Here is a 16,427-nt window from a genome sequence, read left to right on the forward strand (position 1 = left end):
CCGACGACGGGAGCCGCGTGAGCGGACGGAACCGGAACGGACCGGATGCATCCGGACGCGACCGGAGTCGCCGCCCACGGCCCCCGGGGACGCGGGCGGCGGCCATTTTGCATTTCATCGTCCGCGAGACTCACGGCCGAGGCGGGGGTGGGGTGGGGGCGGGGGAAGGGGCGGAGTCTTATTTTTTATCAGGATTCGGATCTCGCCGTTTCCTCCCTCGCCGCCCGGGACCGCGGCGACGCCGGGCAGAGCCGGGGACGCGGATTCGCGCACGGTTTTACCTTCCTGGTTTTTATTTTATTTTATTTATTTTTTAATTAATTAATTTATTTTTATTTATTTATTTTTTTTTTCATTTTTTAAAATTGATTTATTCTTATTTTTTTTTAATTTTTATTTTTTCATTTTTAAATCATTTTTAGCGCCGCCGCGGCGCACGGGCGCGTCCGGGTATTTCTTTCTTTTTTTTTTTTTTTTTTTTAAATCGCCCAAATTTGAAATTTTGATTTTTAAATTCTTTAATTTCTTTTTCGTGGTGAAAAAATATTTTTTTTTTCTGGTGGGAAAAGGGAAATCGTGGAATTCCAGGGATTTGAGTTCCCGGCGTCCTCGGAAAAAAAAAAACCTTCACCCGTGGACGCAAAACCCGGGTTTCCGGTTTTCCCTCGGAGACGTCCACGCGAGGCCAACGTCTCTGTGCATCTTATTTAAAATTTATGTACATTTTTCTATTTTTTGTTAATTTTACTTTTTTCTTCTTTCGTTTTGCAATTTTAATTAATTTATATTTTATTTTTTTTCCATTTTAATTAATTTATATTTTGCTCTTTTTTGCAATTTTAATTAATTTATATTTCCTTTTTTTGCCATTTTAATTAATTTATATTACCTTTTTTTGGCATTTTAATTAATTCGTATTTTCCTTTTTTTCAATTTTAATTAATTTATATTTTCCTTTTTTTTCAATTTTAATTAATTTATATTTTCCTTTTTTTGCAAGTTTAATTAATTTATATTTCCTTTTTTTGCAATTTTAATTAATTTATATTTCTTTTTTTAGCATTTTAATTAATTTATATTTCCTTTTTTTTCAATTTTAATTAATTTATATTTCCTTTTTTTTCAATTTTAATTAATTTATATTTTCTTTTTTTTCCAATTTTAATTAATTTATATTTCCTTTTTTTTCAATTTTAATTAATTTATATTTTCCTTTTTTTCAATTTTAATTAATTTATATTTCCTTTTTTTGGCAATTTTAATTAATTTATATTTCCTTTTTTTCAATTTTAATTAATTTATATTTCCTTTTTTTTCAATTTTAATTAATTTATATTTCCTTTTTTTCAATTTTAATTAATTTATATTTCATTTTTTTTCCATTTTAATTAATTTATATTTTGCTCTTTTTTGCAATTTTAATTAATTTATATTTCCTTTTTTTGGCAATTTTAATTAATTTATATTTCCTTTTTTTCAATTTTAATTAATTTATATTTCCTTTTTTTTCAATTTTAATTAATTTATATTTCCTTTTTTTCAATTTTAATTAATTTATATTTCCTTTTTTTTCAATTTTAATTAATTTATATTTTCCTTTTTTTCAATTTTAATTAATTTATCTTTCCTTTTTTTTCCAATTTTAATTAATTTATATTTCCTTTTTTTTCAATTTTAATTAATTTATATTTCCTTTTTTTTCAATTTTAATTAATTTATATTTTCTTTTTTTTCCAATTTTAATTAATTTATATTTCCTTTTTTTTCAATTTTAATTAATTTATATTTTCCTTTTTTTCAATTTTAATTAATTTATATTTCCTTTTTTTTCCAATTTTAATTAATTTATATTTCCTTTTTTTCAATTTTAATTAATTTATATTTCCTTTTTTTTCAATTTTAATTAATTTATATTTCCTTTTTTTCAATTTTAATTAATTTATATTTCCTTTTTTTCAATTTTAATTAATTTATATTTTCCTTTTTTTCAATTTTAATTAATTTATCTTTCCTTTTTTTTCCAATTTTAATTAATTTATATTTCCTTTTTTTTCAATTTTAATTAATTTATATTTCCTTTTTTTTCAATTTTAATTAATTTATATTTCCTTTTTTTTCCAATTTTAATTAATTTATATTTCCTTTTTTTTCAATTTTAATTAATTTATATTTTCCTTTTTTTCAATTTTAATTAATTTATATTTCCTTTTTTTGGCAATTTTAATTAATTTATATTTCCTTTTTTTGGCAATTTTAATTAATTTATATTTCCTTTTTTTCAATTTTAATTAATTTATATTTCCTTTTTTTTCAATTTTAATTAATTTATATTTCCTTTTTTTGAATTTTAATTAATATATATTTCCTTTTTTTGCCATTTTAATTAATTTATATTTTCCTTTTTTTGCCATTTTAATTAATTCATATTTTCCTTTTTTCAATTTTAATTAATTTATATTTCCCTTTTTTTGGCATTGTAATTAATTTATATTTTCCTTTTTTTCAATTTTAATTAATTTATATTTTCCTTTTTTTCAATTTTAATTAATTTATATTTCCTTTTTTTGCCATTTTAATTAATTTATATTTTCCTTTTTTTGCCATTTTAATTAATTTATATTTTCCTTTTTTCAATTTTAATTAATTTATATTTCCCTTTTTTTGCCATTTTAATTAATTTATATTTCCTTTTTTTGCCATTTTAATTAAATTATATTTTCCTTTTTCCTTTTTTTGCAATTTTTATTAATTTATATTTCCTTTTTTTTGGCATTTTAATTAATTTATATTTTCCTTTTTTTTCAATTTTAATTAATTTATATTTCCTTTTTTTCGATTTTAATTAATTTATATTTTCCTTTCTTTGCCACTTTAATTAATTTATATTTTCCTTTTTTTCAATTTTAATTAATTTATATTTTCCTTTTTTTGCCATTTTTATTAATTTATATTTTCCTTTTTGTCAATTTTAATTAATTTATATTTTCCTTTTTTTGCAATTTTTATTAATTTATATTTCCTTTTTTTTGGCATTTTAATTAATTTATATTTCCTTTTTTTTGCCATTTTAATTAATTTATATTTCCTTTTTTTCAATTTTAATTAATTTATATTTTCCTTTTTTTGGCAATTTTAATTAAATTATATTTTTCCCTTTTTTCCCATTTTAATTAATTTATATTTTCTTTTTTCGCAATTTTAATTAATTTATATTTTCCTCTTTTTTTCAATTTTAATTAATTTATATTTCCTTTTTTTCGATTTTAATTAATTTATTTTCCTTTCTTTGCCATTTTAATTCATTTATTTTTTTTCCTCGGCTTTCGTGCGGCTTCCGGGAACGATGGGGAAAAAGGGCGGGAAAAAAAAATCAGAAATTTAAAAAAAAAATTAATAAATAAATGAATAAACAGACCACGCCCCCCGCTCGGGTCCCGCCCCCGGGCTGACGTCACCACGGGCTGACGTCACGCACCAATAAAACAATAAAAAAAAAAATAAACACAGAAAAAAGCCGCACCCGTCCCGGGTGACGTCAGCGGCGGGGGGCGGGGTCCGGGGTGGGCGTGGCCGGGGTGGTGGGCGGGGCCGGGGAGCTGTCATTTAAGGAAGAGAGGGAAAAATCCGAGTTTAATTAAAGATTAATTACAAATGGCGTCCGTGTCCGCTGGCGGGGGCGGGGCCTGGGGAGGGCGGGGCCTCGGGGGGGCGGAGCCCGCCCGCCACTTCCTGTCCCACCCCTGAGGCCCCACCTGCCACTCCCGCACTGACCGGGCTTCCCCCCGAAGTGCGGGCCACGCCCCGGGCCACGCCCACATGCTAATGAGGCTCCGCGTATTCGAGCGCTGGGGGCGGGGCTATGCTAATGAGGCGCCCGGGTGACGTCGCGGCATGCTAATGCGCCGTCCCTGTGCGCCACGCCCACCCCTGCGGAGCCCTGGTGATTGACAGGCGGCCGTGGGCGGAGCTTGGGTGACCTGCGGCCCAGGGAAGCCGCCACGCGGCCGTTATGCTAATGAGGGGGCGGGGACGACCCTCCTGGCGCCGCCCCCCAGCCCGTCACTCACTCACCCCGGGCCGGCAGGGAGGCGGGACTCAGCTGTGAGGGAGCCAGACCGGAAGTAGATGCCGCCGCCCCAGGCTCCGCGGTCCTGCGGAGCGGCGTCACTTCCGCCGCCGTGACCCCGCGCTGACCCCGGGCCCGCAGCTGTCACTCACCGGGCGCGGCCACGCCCACCCCGCCGTGGCCACGCCCCCCGCGCCCCGCGTCGGTCGCCCGTGAACCTCGCGGGACCCCGGGGGTGACGCGGCTGTCAGTCAGCGCGCCCGCCCCGCCCCCTGACGTCACCCCGAGCCCCAAAGCAGCCCCATGTCCGTCCATCACCGCCGCGTTGCCCGGCGACCTGCGGCCCCGCCCCTGACGTCACTCGGAGGCCGCGAGTCCGTCCGTCACCGCCCGGCCCGGCCCGCTGACGTCACCGCGACCCCCTGACCCCGCCCCGCCGCTGTCAATCACGGCCCCCCCACCCCCAGTGTCTCCCTCGCGGCCGCGTTGCTCGGCGACCGTCGGCCCCGCCCGCTGACGTCACCGCGAGCCCCGCCTCCGCCCCGGACGCTGTCAATCACGGCCGCGCGGGGCCTCGGTTTCCGCCGCGAGACTTCCCCCCGCCCCCTGACGTCACCGCGAGCCCCGGGCGGGGATTCCCCGGCCTGACCCCGCCCCCTGACGTCACCGCGAGCCCCTGGGCTCGGATTCCACGGCCTGACCCCGCCCCCTGACGTCACCGCGAGCCCCGGGCGCGGATTCCCCGGCCTGACCCCGCCCCCTGACGTCACCCGCAGCCCCGGGCGCGGAGTCCCCGGCCTGACCCCGCCCCCTGACGTCACCGCGAGCCCCGGGGCGCGGATTCCGCGGCCTGACCCCGCCCCCTGACGTCACCCGCAGCCCCGGGCGCGGATTCCGCGGCCTGACCCCGCCCCCTGACGTCACCGCATCCCCGGGCGCGGATTCCCCGGCCTGACCCCGCCCCCTGACGTCACCGAGAGCCCCGGGCGCAGATTCCGCGGCCTGACCCCGCCCCCTGACGTCACCCGCAGCCCCGGGCGCGGATTCCGCGGCCTGACCCCGCCCCCTGACGTCACCGCGAGTCCCGGTCGCGGATTCCCCGGCCTGACCCCGCCCCCTGACGTCACCGCGAGCCCCGGGCGCGGATTCCCCGGCCTGACCCCGCCCCCTGACGTCACCCGCAGCCCCGGGCGCGGATTCCCCGGCCTGACCCCGCCCCCGCGCGATGATTGACACGCGCGATGTAAACAAGGCCGGGCCCCGCCCCCGCGCGCGTGACCCGTGACCCCGCGACCCGTGACCCCGCGACCCCGTGACCCGCGCGTATAAACAGCCGCGGGCCAGGCCGGCGGCGCCCAGAACCCTCGGACCGCAGTGAGGACCGCGCCGACCCCGCGCTGACCCCGCGCTGACCCCGCCGGGACCCCGCGCTGACCCCACGCCGACCCCGCCGGGACCCCTGACCTCCCGCCGCGACCCCGACCCCGCCGCCGCCGCCGCCGCGCAGCCGCGGTGAGAGAGGGAGCCGCGGGGCATCACGGGAGGGAAGCCGGAGGCAGGGGGATGGCCGCGATGGGCCGGCGGCCAGCGCGAGGGAGGGAGCGACGGCAGGGGGATGGCCGCGATGGGCCGGCGGCCAGCGCGAGGGAGGGAGCGACGGCAGGGGGATGACCGCGATGGGCCGCCACCGCGAGGGAGGGAGCGACGGCAGGGGGATGGCCGCGATGGGCCGCCAGAGCGAGGGAGGGAGCGACGGCAGGGGGATGGCCGCGATGAGCCGCCAGAGCGAGGGAGGGAGCGACGGCAGGGGGATGGCCGCGATGGGCCGCCGGCGCGAGGGAGGGAGCGACGGCAGGGGAGAGCCGGGCAGTGAAGGGAGTGCGGCAGGGGGATGGCCCGGAGTGAGCTGAGTCGCAGGCGGAGGCAGGAGGATGCCTGTGAGTCCACAGCGTGAGGCAGGGGAGTGACGGGGAGTGAGGCGGGAAGGGAGGGAGGGAGCGACGGCCGGGGGATGACCGCGAGTGTGAGACCCACGAGTGTGGGGCAGGGGGATGGCTGTGAGTGTGAGGCAGGGGGATGACTGTGAGTGTGAGGCAGGGGGATGGCTGTGAGTGTGAGGCCGGGGGATGACCGCGAGTGTGAGGCAGGGGGATGGCTGTGATGGGCAGGTGACGCTGAGGCAGGGGGATGACTGTGATGGGCGGGTGAGGCTGAGGCAGGGGGATGACTGTGATGGGCAGGTGAGGCTGAGGCAGGGGGATGGCTGTGAGTGTGAGGCAGGGGGATGGCTGTGAGTGTGAGGCAGGGGGATGGCTGTGATGGGCAGGTGAGGCTGAGGCAGGGGGATGGCTGTGATGGGCAGGTGAGGCTGAGGCAGGGGGATGGCTGTGAGTGTGAGGCAGGGGGATGACTGTGATGGGCAGGTGAGGCTGAGGCAGGGGGATGACTGTGATGGGCAGGTGAGGCTGAGGCAGGGGGATGACTGTGATGGGCAGGTGAGGCTGAGGCAGGGGGATGGCTGTGAGTGTGAGGCAGGGGGATGGCTGTGAGTGTGAGGCAGGGGGATGGCTGTGATGGGCAGGTGAGGCTGAGGCAGGGGGATGGCTGTGATGGGCAGGTGAGGCTGAGGCAGGGGGATGGCTGTGAGTGTGAGGCAGGGGGATGGCTGTGATGGGCAGGTGAGGCTGAGGCAGGGGGATGGCTGTGATGGGCAGGTGAGGCTGAGGCAGGGGGATGGCTGTGATGGGCAGGTGAGGCTGAGGCAGGGGGATGGCTGTGATGGGCAGGTGAGGCTGAGGCAGGGGGATGGCTGTGAGTGTGAGGCAGGGGGATGGCTGTGATGGGCAGGTGAGGCTGAGGCAGGGGGATGGCTGTGATGGGCAGGTGAGGCTGAGGCAGGGGGATGGCTGTGATGGGCAGGTGACGCTGAGGCAGGGGGATGGCTGTGATGGGCAGGTGAGGCTGAGGCAGGGGGATGGCTGTGATGGGCAGGTGAAGCTGAGGCAGGGGGATGGCTGTGATGGGCAGGTGAGGCTGAGGCAGGGGGATGGCTGTGATGGGCAGGTGAGGCTGAGGCAGGGGGATGGCTGTGAGTGTGAGGCAGGGGGATGGCTGTGATGGGCAGGTGACGCTGAGGCAGGGGGATGGCTGTGATGGGCAGGTGAGGCTGAGGCAGGGGGATGGCTGTGATGGGCAGGTGAGGCTGAGGCAGGGGGATGGCTGTGATGGGCAGGTGAGGCTGAGGCAGGGGGATGGCTGTGATGGGCAGGTGAAGCTGAGGCAGGGGGATGGCTGTGAGTGTGAGGCAGGGGGATGGCTGTGATGGGCAGGTGAGGCTGAGGCAGGGGGATGGCTGTGATGGGCAGGTGAAGCTGAGGCAGGGGGATGGCTGTGATGGGCAGGTGAGGCTGAGGCAGGGGGATGGCTGTGAGTGTGAGGCAGGGGGATGACTGTGAGTGTGAGGCAGGGGGATGGCTGTGAGTGTGAGGCAGGGGGATGACTGTGAGTGTGAGGCAGGGGGATGGCTGTGAGTGTGAGGCAGGGGGATGGCTGTGATGGGCAGGTGACGCTGAGGCAGGGGGATGACTGTGATGGGCAGGTGAGGCTGAGGCAGGGGGATGACTGTGATGGGCAGGTGAGGCTGAGGCAGGGGGATGGCTGTGATGGGCAGGTGAGGCTGAGGCAGGGGGATGACTGTGAGTGTGAGGCAGGGGGATGGCTGTGATGGGCAGGTGACGCTGAGGCAGGGGGATGGCTGTGATGGGCAGGTGACGCTGAGGCAGGGGGATGGCTGTGATGGGCAGGTGAGTGTGAGGCAGGGGGATGACTGTGAGTGTGAGGCAGGGGGATGGCTGTGATGGGCAGGTGACGCTGAGGCAGGGGGATGACTGTGATGGGCAGGTGAGGCTGAGGCAGGGGGATGGCTGTGAGTGTGAGGCAGGGGGATGGCTGTGAGTGTGAGGCAGGGGGATGGCTGTGATGGGCAGGTGAGGCTGAGGCAGGGGGATGGCTGTGATGGGCAGGTGAGGCTGAGGCAGGGGGATGGCTGTGAGTGTGAGGCAGGGGGATGGCTGTGATGGGCAGGTGACGCTGAGGCAGGGGGATGGCTGTGATGGGCAGGTGAGGCTGAGGCAGGGGGATGGCTGTGATGGGCAGGTGAGGCTGAGGCAGGGGGATGGCTGTGAGTGTGAGGCAGGGGGATGGCTGTGAGTGTGAGGCAGGGGGATGACTGTGAGTGTGAGGCAGGGGGATGACTGTGAGTGTGAGGCAGGGGGATGGCTGTGAGTGTGAGGCAGGGGGATGGCTGTGAGTGTGAGGCAGGGGGATGGCTGTGATGGGCAGGTGAGGCTGAGGCAGGGGGATGGCTGTGATGGGCAGGTGACGCTGAGGCAGGGGGATGGCTGTGATGGGCAGGTGACGCTGAGGCAGGGGGATGACTGTGATGGGCAGGTGAGGCTGAGGCAGGGGGATGACTGTGATGGGCAGGTGAGGCTGAGGCAGGGGGATGACTGTGAGTGTGAGGCAGGGGGATGGCTGTGATGGGCAGGTGAAGCTGAGGCAGGGGGATGACTGTGAGTGTGAGGCAGGGGGATGGCTGTGAGTGTGAGGCAGGGGGATGGCTGTGATGGGCAGGTGAGGCTGAGGCAGGGGGATGGCTGTGATGGGCAGGTGAGGCTGAGGCAGGGGGATGGCTGTGATGGGCAGGTGACGCTGAGGCAGGGGGATGCCGGTGAGTCCACACTGCGTGACCCCCGGGTGAGGCCCTGTGACGTCAGAGGCCGCCGTGGGCGTGGCCCGGCGATGACCGACAGCGCCGACCCCGCCCCGCCCCCAGGCCATGCCCAGGCCCCGCCCCCTGCTGCTCGCCGTCCTGGCCGCGGCGCTCGCTGACGTCACCGCCGCCGCCGCCGCGGGCCCCGCCCCTCGCCCCGCCCCCCGGCCGCCCAACTTCCTGCTCATCATGGCCGACGACCTCGGCATCGGCGACCTCGGCTGCTACGGCAACGACACGCTCAGGTGTGACGTCAGGGGGCGGGGCCCGCGGGGGTGACGTCACCCCGCACACGGACAGGGAGTGAGGTCATCAAGCGACGTCATCGCCGAGCGGGGGGGGGGCGGGGGGGGGGAAGGGACGTCAGCTCTCAGACAGGAAGTGGCACGCAGACCGGAAGTGAGGCCTCGCGGGGACAGGAAGTGAGGTCATCGCCGAGCAGGGGGTGACATCAGACCACGGACAGGAAGTGGGGCCTGGCACAGGGACAGGAAGTGAGGTCACGCGGACAGGAAGTTGGGGCCTCACGGGGACAGGAAGTGACGTCACACTGATAGCAAGTGAAGTCACACGGACAGGAAGTGAGCCCTCATGGGGACAGGAAGTGAGGTCAGCCAGACAGGAAGTGAGGTCATCGCCGAGCTGGGGGTGACGTCAGACCACAGACAGGAAGTGGGGCCTCATGCGGGACAGGAAGTGAGGTCACGCGGACAGGAAGTGGGGCTTCACAGGGACAGGAAGTGACGTCACGCGGACAGGAAGTGGGGCCTCAGCGGGCAGGAAGTGACCCCGCGACCCCCGCAGGACGCCGCACCTCGACCGCCTGGCCCGCGAGGGGGTGAAGCTGACCCAGCACCTGGCGGCCTCCCCGCTCTGCACCCCCAGCCGCGCCGCCTTCCTCACGGGGCGCTACCCGCTGCGCTCAGGTGACCCCGCCCCGCGACCCCCGCCTGACCCCGCGACCCCGGTGACCCAGCCCCACCCCACCCCGACCTCGTGACCCCACCCCGACCCCGTGACCCCTGCCTGACCCCCATGACCCAGTCCTGATCCCGGTGACCCCGCCCTGACCCCTGTGACCCCTGCCTGACCCCATGACCCCGGTGACCCAGCCCCACCCCACCCCGACCTCGTGACCCCGCCCTGACCCCGTGACCCCTGCCTGACCCCATGACCCCGGTGACCCCTGCCTGACCCCCATGACACTGCCCTGACCCGCGTGACCCTGCCCTGACCCCTGTGACCCCACCCCGACCCCGTGACCCCTGCCTGACCCCCATGACCCCACCCCGACCCCATGACCCCGCCCTGACCCCCGCGACCCCCGTGACCCCCCGCAGGCATGGCGGCGCACGGCCACGTGGGCGTGTACCTGTTCACGGCGTCATCGGGGGGCCTCCCGCCCAGCGAGGTCACCATGGCGCGGCTGCTGAAGGGGCGGGGCTACGCCACGGCGCTCATCGGTGAAGGGCGGGACCTAGGGAGTGGGGGGGGGGAGGTTGTGGGGGGTGGGGCTGGGGGTGGTGGACAGGAAGTGATGTCAGCCAGCACCGTGGGAAGTGACTGCGAGGGACAGGAAGTGACGTCACTCCCACAGGAAGTAACTCTAGGGAGCAGGAAGTGAGCCCGGAGGTGACGGGAAGTGGCTATCGTTGGACAGGAAATGACGCTGAGGGACAGGAAGTGACGTCACAGCCCCCTGAAAGAGTGACTGTCGGTGACAGGAAGTTTCCACCTGTGGACAGGAAGTGACTTTAGGGTGACAGGAAGTGGCTATCATTGGACAGGAAGTGACATCACAGCCCTGATAAAGTGACCCTAGGGGACAGGAAGTAGCTTTAGGGGAACAGGAAGTGACCCCGGGGGGACAGGAAGTGACTTTAGGGGAACAGGAAGTGACCCCGGGGGGACAGGAAGTGACTTTAGGGGAAAAGGAAGTGACCCCGGGGGGACAGGAAGTGGCTTTAGGGGAAAAGGAAGTGACCCCGGGGGGACAGGAAGTGACTTTAGGGGAACAGGAAGTGACCCCGGGGGGACAGGAAGTGGCTTTAGGGGAACAGGAAGTGACCCCGGGGGGACAGGAAGTGACTTTGGGGGAACAGGAAGTGACTTTGGGGGAACAGGAAGTGACCCCGGGGGAACAGGAAGTGACATTGGGGGAACAGGAAGTGGCTTTGGGGGAACAGGAAGTGACCCCGGGGGGACAGGAAGTGGCTTTAGGGGAACAGGAAGAGACTTTGGGGAACAGGAAGTGACATTGGGGGAACAGGAAGTGGCTTTGTGGGAACAGGAAGTGACCCTGGGGGGACAGGAAGTGACATCAACCCCCACACACCGCGACTCTAGCGGCCGGGCGGTGACGTCACGCACACAGGAAGTGACCCCCGGCCCCGACCCGCCCCGCCCCGCCCCGCCCGCAGGGAAGTGGCACCTGGGCCTGAGCTGCCGCGCGGCCACCGACTTCTGCCACCACCCCCTGCGCCACGGCTTCGACCGCTTCCTGGGGGTCCCGACCACCAACCTGCGCGACTGCCGGCCGGGGGCGGGCACCGTGTTCGGCCCCGCCCTGCGCTGGTTCGTGGCCCCGCCCCTGGCGGCGCTGGGGGCGGCGCTGGCGGCCATGGCGGCGGCGCGGTGGGCGGGGCTGGCGCGGGTGCCCGGCTGGGCCCTGGCGGGCGCGGCGGCGGCCATGTTGGCGGTGGGCGGGGCCGCGGCGGGCTTCCTGCTCGGCTTCCGCCCGGCCAACTGCTTCCTCATGGACGACCTCGCGGTGGCGCAGCGGCCCACGGACTACGGCGGCCTCACGCGGCGCCTGGCGGACGAGGCCGCGCGCTTCATGCGGAGGTGGGGCGGGGCGGGGGCGGGGTGGGCGGGGTCGGGGTTGGGGTGGGCGGGGTCGGGGTGGGCGGGGCGGGGTGGGCGGGGTTGGGGCGGGGTCGGGGTGGGCGGGTCCCCAGTCCCACTTCCGGTTTTTCGCTGTCCCCGCCCACCGCGCCTGGAGTGGGAGGCGGGACTTCCCGTCGGCGGACGATGACGTCATCGGGTGACGTCAACGCCCGGTTTTGACGCTGACCCCTGACCTCGTGGAGGCCTGGACCCCGCCCCCTGACCCACTTCCTTCCCTTCCCCGCCCACCGTCGGGGGGGGGTGGGGTGAGACTTCCTGTTCCCCCCCCCACCCGTGGCGATGATGTCATCTGGTGACCCCCGGCCCCGCCCACAGGAACCGGGCCCGCCCCTTCCTGCTCTTCCTCTCCTTCCTCCACGTCCACACCGCCCACTTCGCCGACCCCGGGTTCGCGGGGCGGAGCCTGCACGGGGCCTACGGCGACAGCGTGGAGGAGATGGACTGGGGCGTGGGTGAGGCGGGGTCGCCGTGGGGGGGCGGGGGGGTGGGGCGTGGGGCGGGGCCGTGCGGGGTCGGCTCGGGGTCGTGGGGTCGGTGTGGGGGGCCCTCGGGGTCACGGGGTCAACCTGGGGTCGCGGGGTCGCCGGAGGTCACGGAGCCGAGCGCGGGGGTCGTGAGGTCAACCTGGGGTCGCACGGGTGGGGTCCCCAACCCCGCGTCCGACTCCGCCCCCGCCCCCAACCTTGACCCCTTGACCTTGGGACCCCACTCAACATCCCATGACCCTGACTCTGACCCCGCCCCCAACCTTGACCCCAGACCTCACGCCCGACCCTGCGACCCCCGACCGTGACCCCGTGACCCCGACCCCTGACCTCACGCCCCACACACCCCCGCCCCACCCCGTCACCCGGTGACCCCGCCGCTGACCCCCGACCCCGCAGGCCGCGTGCTGGCGGCGCTGGACGAGCTGGGCCTGGCCCGCGAGACGCTCGTCTACTTCACCTCCGACCACGGGGCCCACGTGGAGGAGCTGGGGCCGCGCGGGGAGCGCATGGGCGGCAGCAACGGCGTCTTCCGGGGTGAGCGGGGCGGGGCCCGGGGCTCGCGGGGTCACGAGGGGGTCACGGGGGTGGGGTCGGGGTCAAGGATGGCGGCGCGGGGGGGCGTGGCCCGGGGTGTGGGCGTGGCGGGACGTGGCCTCGCACCCCGTGACCCCCCTGGTGACCCCGTGACCCCCGGTGACCTACCGCGACCCCGCAGGCGGGAAGGGCAACAACTGGGAGGGCGGCGTCCGCGTCCCCGGCCTCGTGCGCTGGCCCCGCGAGCTCCGCCCCGGCCGCGTCGTCGAGGAGCCCACGAGCCTCATGGACGTCTTCCCCACCGTGGCGCGGCTGGCGGGGGCGGAGCTGCCCGGAGACAGGTGAGGGGGGGCAGGGGCGGGGTCAGGGGTCAGGAGTTACTGGTCAGGGTCTGGAGTTGGGGTCAGGGTCAGGGGTCAGGGTCTGGGGTCAGGGTGTGGGGTTGGGGTCGGGGTCAGAGGTCGGGGTCTGGAGTTGGGCCAGGGGTCAGGGTCTGGGGTCAGGGGTCAGGGGTCAGGGTCTGGAGTTGGGGTCGGGGTCAGGGTCTGGGGTCAGGGTCTGGGGTCAGGGGTCAGGGGTCAGGGCGTGGGGTCGGGGTCGGGGTCTGGAGTTGGGGTCAGGGGTCAGGGCGTGGGGTCGGGGTCAGGGGTCAGGGTCACCGGGGGTGGGCGTGGTCTCCGCGGAGCCCGACGATGTCATCAGCGCGGAGGCCTGAGGTGGGCGGGGCCCACATGGAGCCAGGGGCGGAGGTGGAGCTTGCGGGCCCCGCCCGCCTGTAACGTCAGTGGGAAGCCCCGCCCACCCAGCCCCGCCCCGCCCCGCCCCCCGCAGGGTGATTGACGGCCGGGACCTGATGCCGCTGCTGCGCGGCGACGCCCAGCGCTCGGAGCACGAGTTCCTGTTCCACTACTGCAACGCCCACCTGCAGGCCGTGCGCTGGCGCAACGGTGGGCGCGGGGTCCCGGGGGCGGGCGGGCGGGGCCGGGGCGCGGCGCTTCCTGTTCTGCCCCCCGGGGTCGGAGGTCACGTTTTTATTTTAATTTTTGTTGTCATTGATTTCCTGCTGCTTTTTACATATGGGTGAACCCAGGGCCCAACTTCACGTATCTGGTTTATTTTTTTTTAACACAGCCGTGGGGTGGGGTTAGGGGCTGGGGTCAGGGTCAGGGGGCGGGGATCGGTTTTCTGATCCGGGTCAGAGGTCAGAGGTCGGCAACCTGGGCAGGGGGGATGGGAAACAACGGCACGGAACTTTTTTTTTTTTTTTTTTAGTATTTTTAGTTTTTTATTTGTCATTGATTGCTCACTGCTCTTTGCATATGGGTGAACCCTGGGCCATTCATCACATGTTGCACAGATTTTTTTTTTCTTACGCCACCCCGGGGTTGGGTCTGTGTTCGGGGTCTGGGTTTATCTTTCCCCTATATTTTTATTTTCTCATTGTCATTCTTTGCTTGCTGCTGTTTGCGTATGGGTGAATCCTGGGCCAAACATCCCATACATCAGCCGTAATTTTTGTTTTTGTCAGATCCTCGGTGAGGGGGTCGGGGTCGGGGTCGGGGTCAGGAGGGAGGGGGTTGGGTTCCTCATCCAGGTCAGAGGTCGGCGACATGGGCAGGGGGCCTGGAGAGGAGACACAACGACACAGCCATTTTTGTTTTTTTTTAAATATTTTTCCTCTATTGTCATTGATCGCTCACTGCTCTTTGCGTATGAGTGAACCCTGCGCCCTTTGACACGTCTTGCACAGATTTTTTTTTTCTTTTTCTGTGCGATCCCCGCGTTGGGTCCGGGGTCCGGGGGTCGCCCGCCGAGGTCAGGGGTCAGCACGAGGAGGGAGGAGCAGGCACGCGTGGGCTTCTCTTCCCCGATATTTTTTGGTTTTTATTTTTTCTTGTCATTGATTTCTCGCTGCTGTTTGCTTGTGGGAGGACCTCGGGTCAGAGTTTTGTTTTTTTTTCCGGTCCTCGCGCGGCGGCCGCGTCCCCGGGCCCCGCCCTCTGACGTCCCCGCCCCGCCCTCCCCCCCCCCCGCCCCGCAGGCAGCGCGGTGTGGAAGGCCTTCTACTTCACGCCCAGGTTCTCGCCCGCGGGCTCGGGCGGCTGCTTCCCCACCCACGTCTGCTTCTGCGCCGGCCCCGCCCACGTCGCCGCCCACGACCCCCCCCTGCTCTTCGACCTCGCGCGCGACCCCGGCGAGCGCCGCCCCCTGACCCCCGAGGCCGAGCCCCGGCACCGCGAGGTCCTGGCCGCCATCGACGCCGCCGCCCGCGCCCACCGCGCCCGGCTCCGCCCCGCGCCCGACCAGCTCGCCCCGCGACACCTGGTGTGGAAGCCGTGGCTGCAGCTCTGGGGCGGGGCCGGGGGCGGGGCCGGGGGCGGGGCCGGGGGCGGGGACCACGCCCACCACGGGGGGAGCCACGCCCACGGAGACCCGGGCCACGCCCACCACGACGCAGGCCACGCCCAGGAGAGAGGCGATGACGTCATTGATGGCCCAGGCCACGCCCATGACAGACCTGATGACGTCACCGAAGGCGGAGGCCACGCCCAAGTCAATGCAGGCCACGCCCACGACGACCGAGTCGGTGACGTCATTCATGTCACCGGCCACGCCCACCACGACGCAGGCCACGCCCAGGACGGAGGCGACGACGTCACCGACGGCGCAGGCCACGCCCACAGGACAGGCAGAGGCCGCGAAGACGCAGGCCACGCCCACGGCGGGGGCCACGCCCACCAGGCTGAACTCTGACCCCGACCCCGACCCCGCCCCCTCCCCCGAGACCCGCCCTCCCCCCCCCACCCCCAACCGGACCATGAAGGTGCGATGACGTCATCATCGACCTCAGCCACGCCCACCGATCAGTGTTAACAATAAAGGCGCCGAGCCCGGGCCCACGAGCGGGGTGTGGTTCCTTCCCGGAGGCAGGGGGATGGCGCTGAGTGACTGTGTGAGGCAGGGGGATGACGCTGAGTGACTGTGTGAGGCAGGGGGATGACTGTGAGTGACTGTGTGAGGCAGGGGGATGACTGTGAGTGACTGTGTGAGGCAGGGGGATGACTGTGAGTGACTGTGTGAGGCAGGGGGATGACGCTGAGTGTCTGTGTGAGGCAGGGGGATGACTGTGAGTGACTGTGTGAGGCAGGGGGATGACTGTGAGTGACTGTGTGAGGCAGGGGGATGACTGTGAGTGACTGTGTGAGGCAGGGGGATGACTGTGAGTGACTGTGTGAGGCAGGGGGATGACTGTGAGTGACTGTGTGAGGCAGGGGGATGACTGTGAGTGACTGCGTGAGGCAGGGGGATGACGCTGAGTGACTGTGTGAGGCAGGGGGATGACGCTGAGTGACTGTGTGAGGCAGGGGGATGACGCTGAGTGACTGTGTGAGGCAGGGGGATGACGCTGAGTGACTGTGTGAGGCAGGGGATGACTGTGAGTGACTGTGTGAGGCAGGGGGATGACTGTGAGTGACTGTGTGAGGCAGGGGGATGACTGTGAGTGACTGTGTGAGGCAGGGGGATGACGCTGAGTGACTGTGTGAGGCAGGGGGATGACTGTGAGTGACTGTGTGAGGCAGGGGATGACTGTGAGTGACTGTGTGAGGCAGGGGGATGACTGTGAGTGACTGTGTGAGGCAGGGGGATGACTGTGAGTGAC

General features: G+C 59.0%; 1 protein-coding gene across 1 annotated transcript; it reads left to right on the plus strand.

Annotated features, from left to right (window-relative positions):
* Positions 1-5,388: 5,388 nt before the first annotated feature.
* Positions 5,389-15,552, plus strand: LOC110288170 (steryl-sulfatase-like). Its single transcript, XM_085837856.1, has 10 exons — positions 5,389-5,578; positions 8,901-9,082; positions 9,642-9,763; positions 10,178-10,300; positions 11,258-11,681; positions 12,060-12,196; positions 12,629-12,766; positions 12,948-13,107; positions 13,598-13,713; positions 14,808-15,552. Exons 2-10 carry the CDS (start codon positions 8,904-8,906, stop codon positions 15,518-15,520), a joined length of 2,112 nt encoding a protein of 703 aa, XP_085693982.1. The 5' UTR covers positions 5,389-5,578; positions 8,901-8,903; the 3' UTR covers positions 15,521-15,552.
* The last annotated feature ends 875 nt before the right edge of the window (positions 15,553-16,427 follow it).

This window comes from Mus caroli, unplaced genomic scaffold (assembly GCF_978045245.1).
Source record: "Mus caroli unplaced genomic scaffold, Mus_caroli_1 scaffold_5, whole genome shotgun sequence".
NCBI lineage: Eukaryota > Metazoa > Chordata > Mammalia > Rodentia > Muridae > Mus > Mus caroli.

Coding starts and splice junctions, on each gene's coding strand:
- LOC110288170 (XM_085837856.1), top strand. CDS start 8,904: ATGCCCAGGCCCCGCCCCCTGCTGCTCGCCGTCCTGGCCGCGGCGCTC. Junction 11,682..12,059: donor GCCGCGCGCTTCATGCGGAG/GTGGGGCGGGGC, acceptor CCCCGCCCACAG/GAACCGGGCCCGCCCCTTCC. Junction 12,767..12,947: donor CAGCAACGGCGTCTTCCGGG/GTGAGCGGGGCG, acceptor GCGACCCCGCAG/GCGGGAAGGGCAACAACTGG.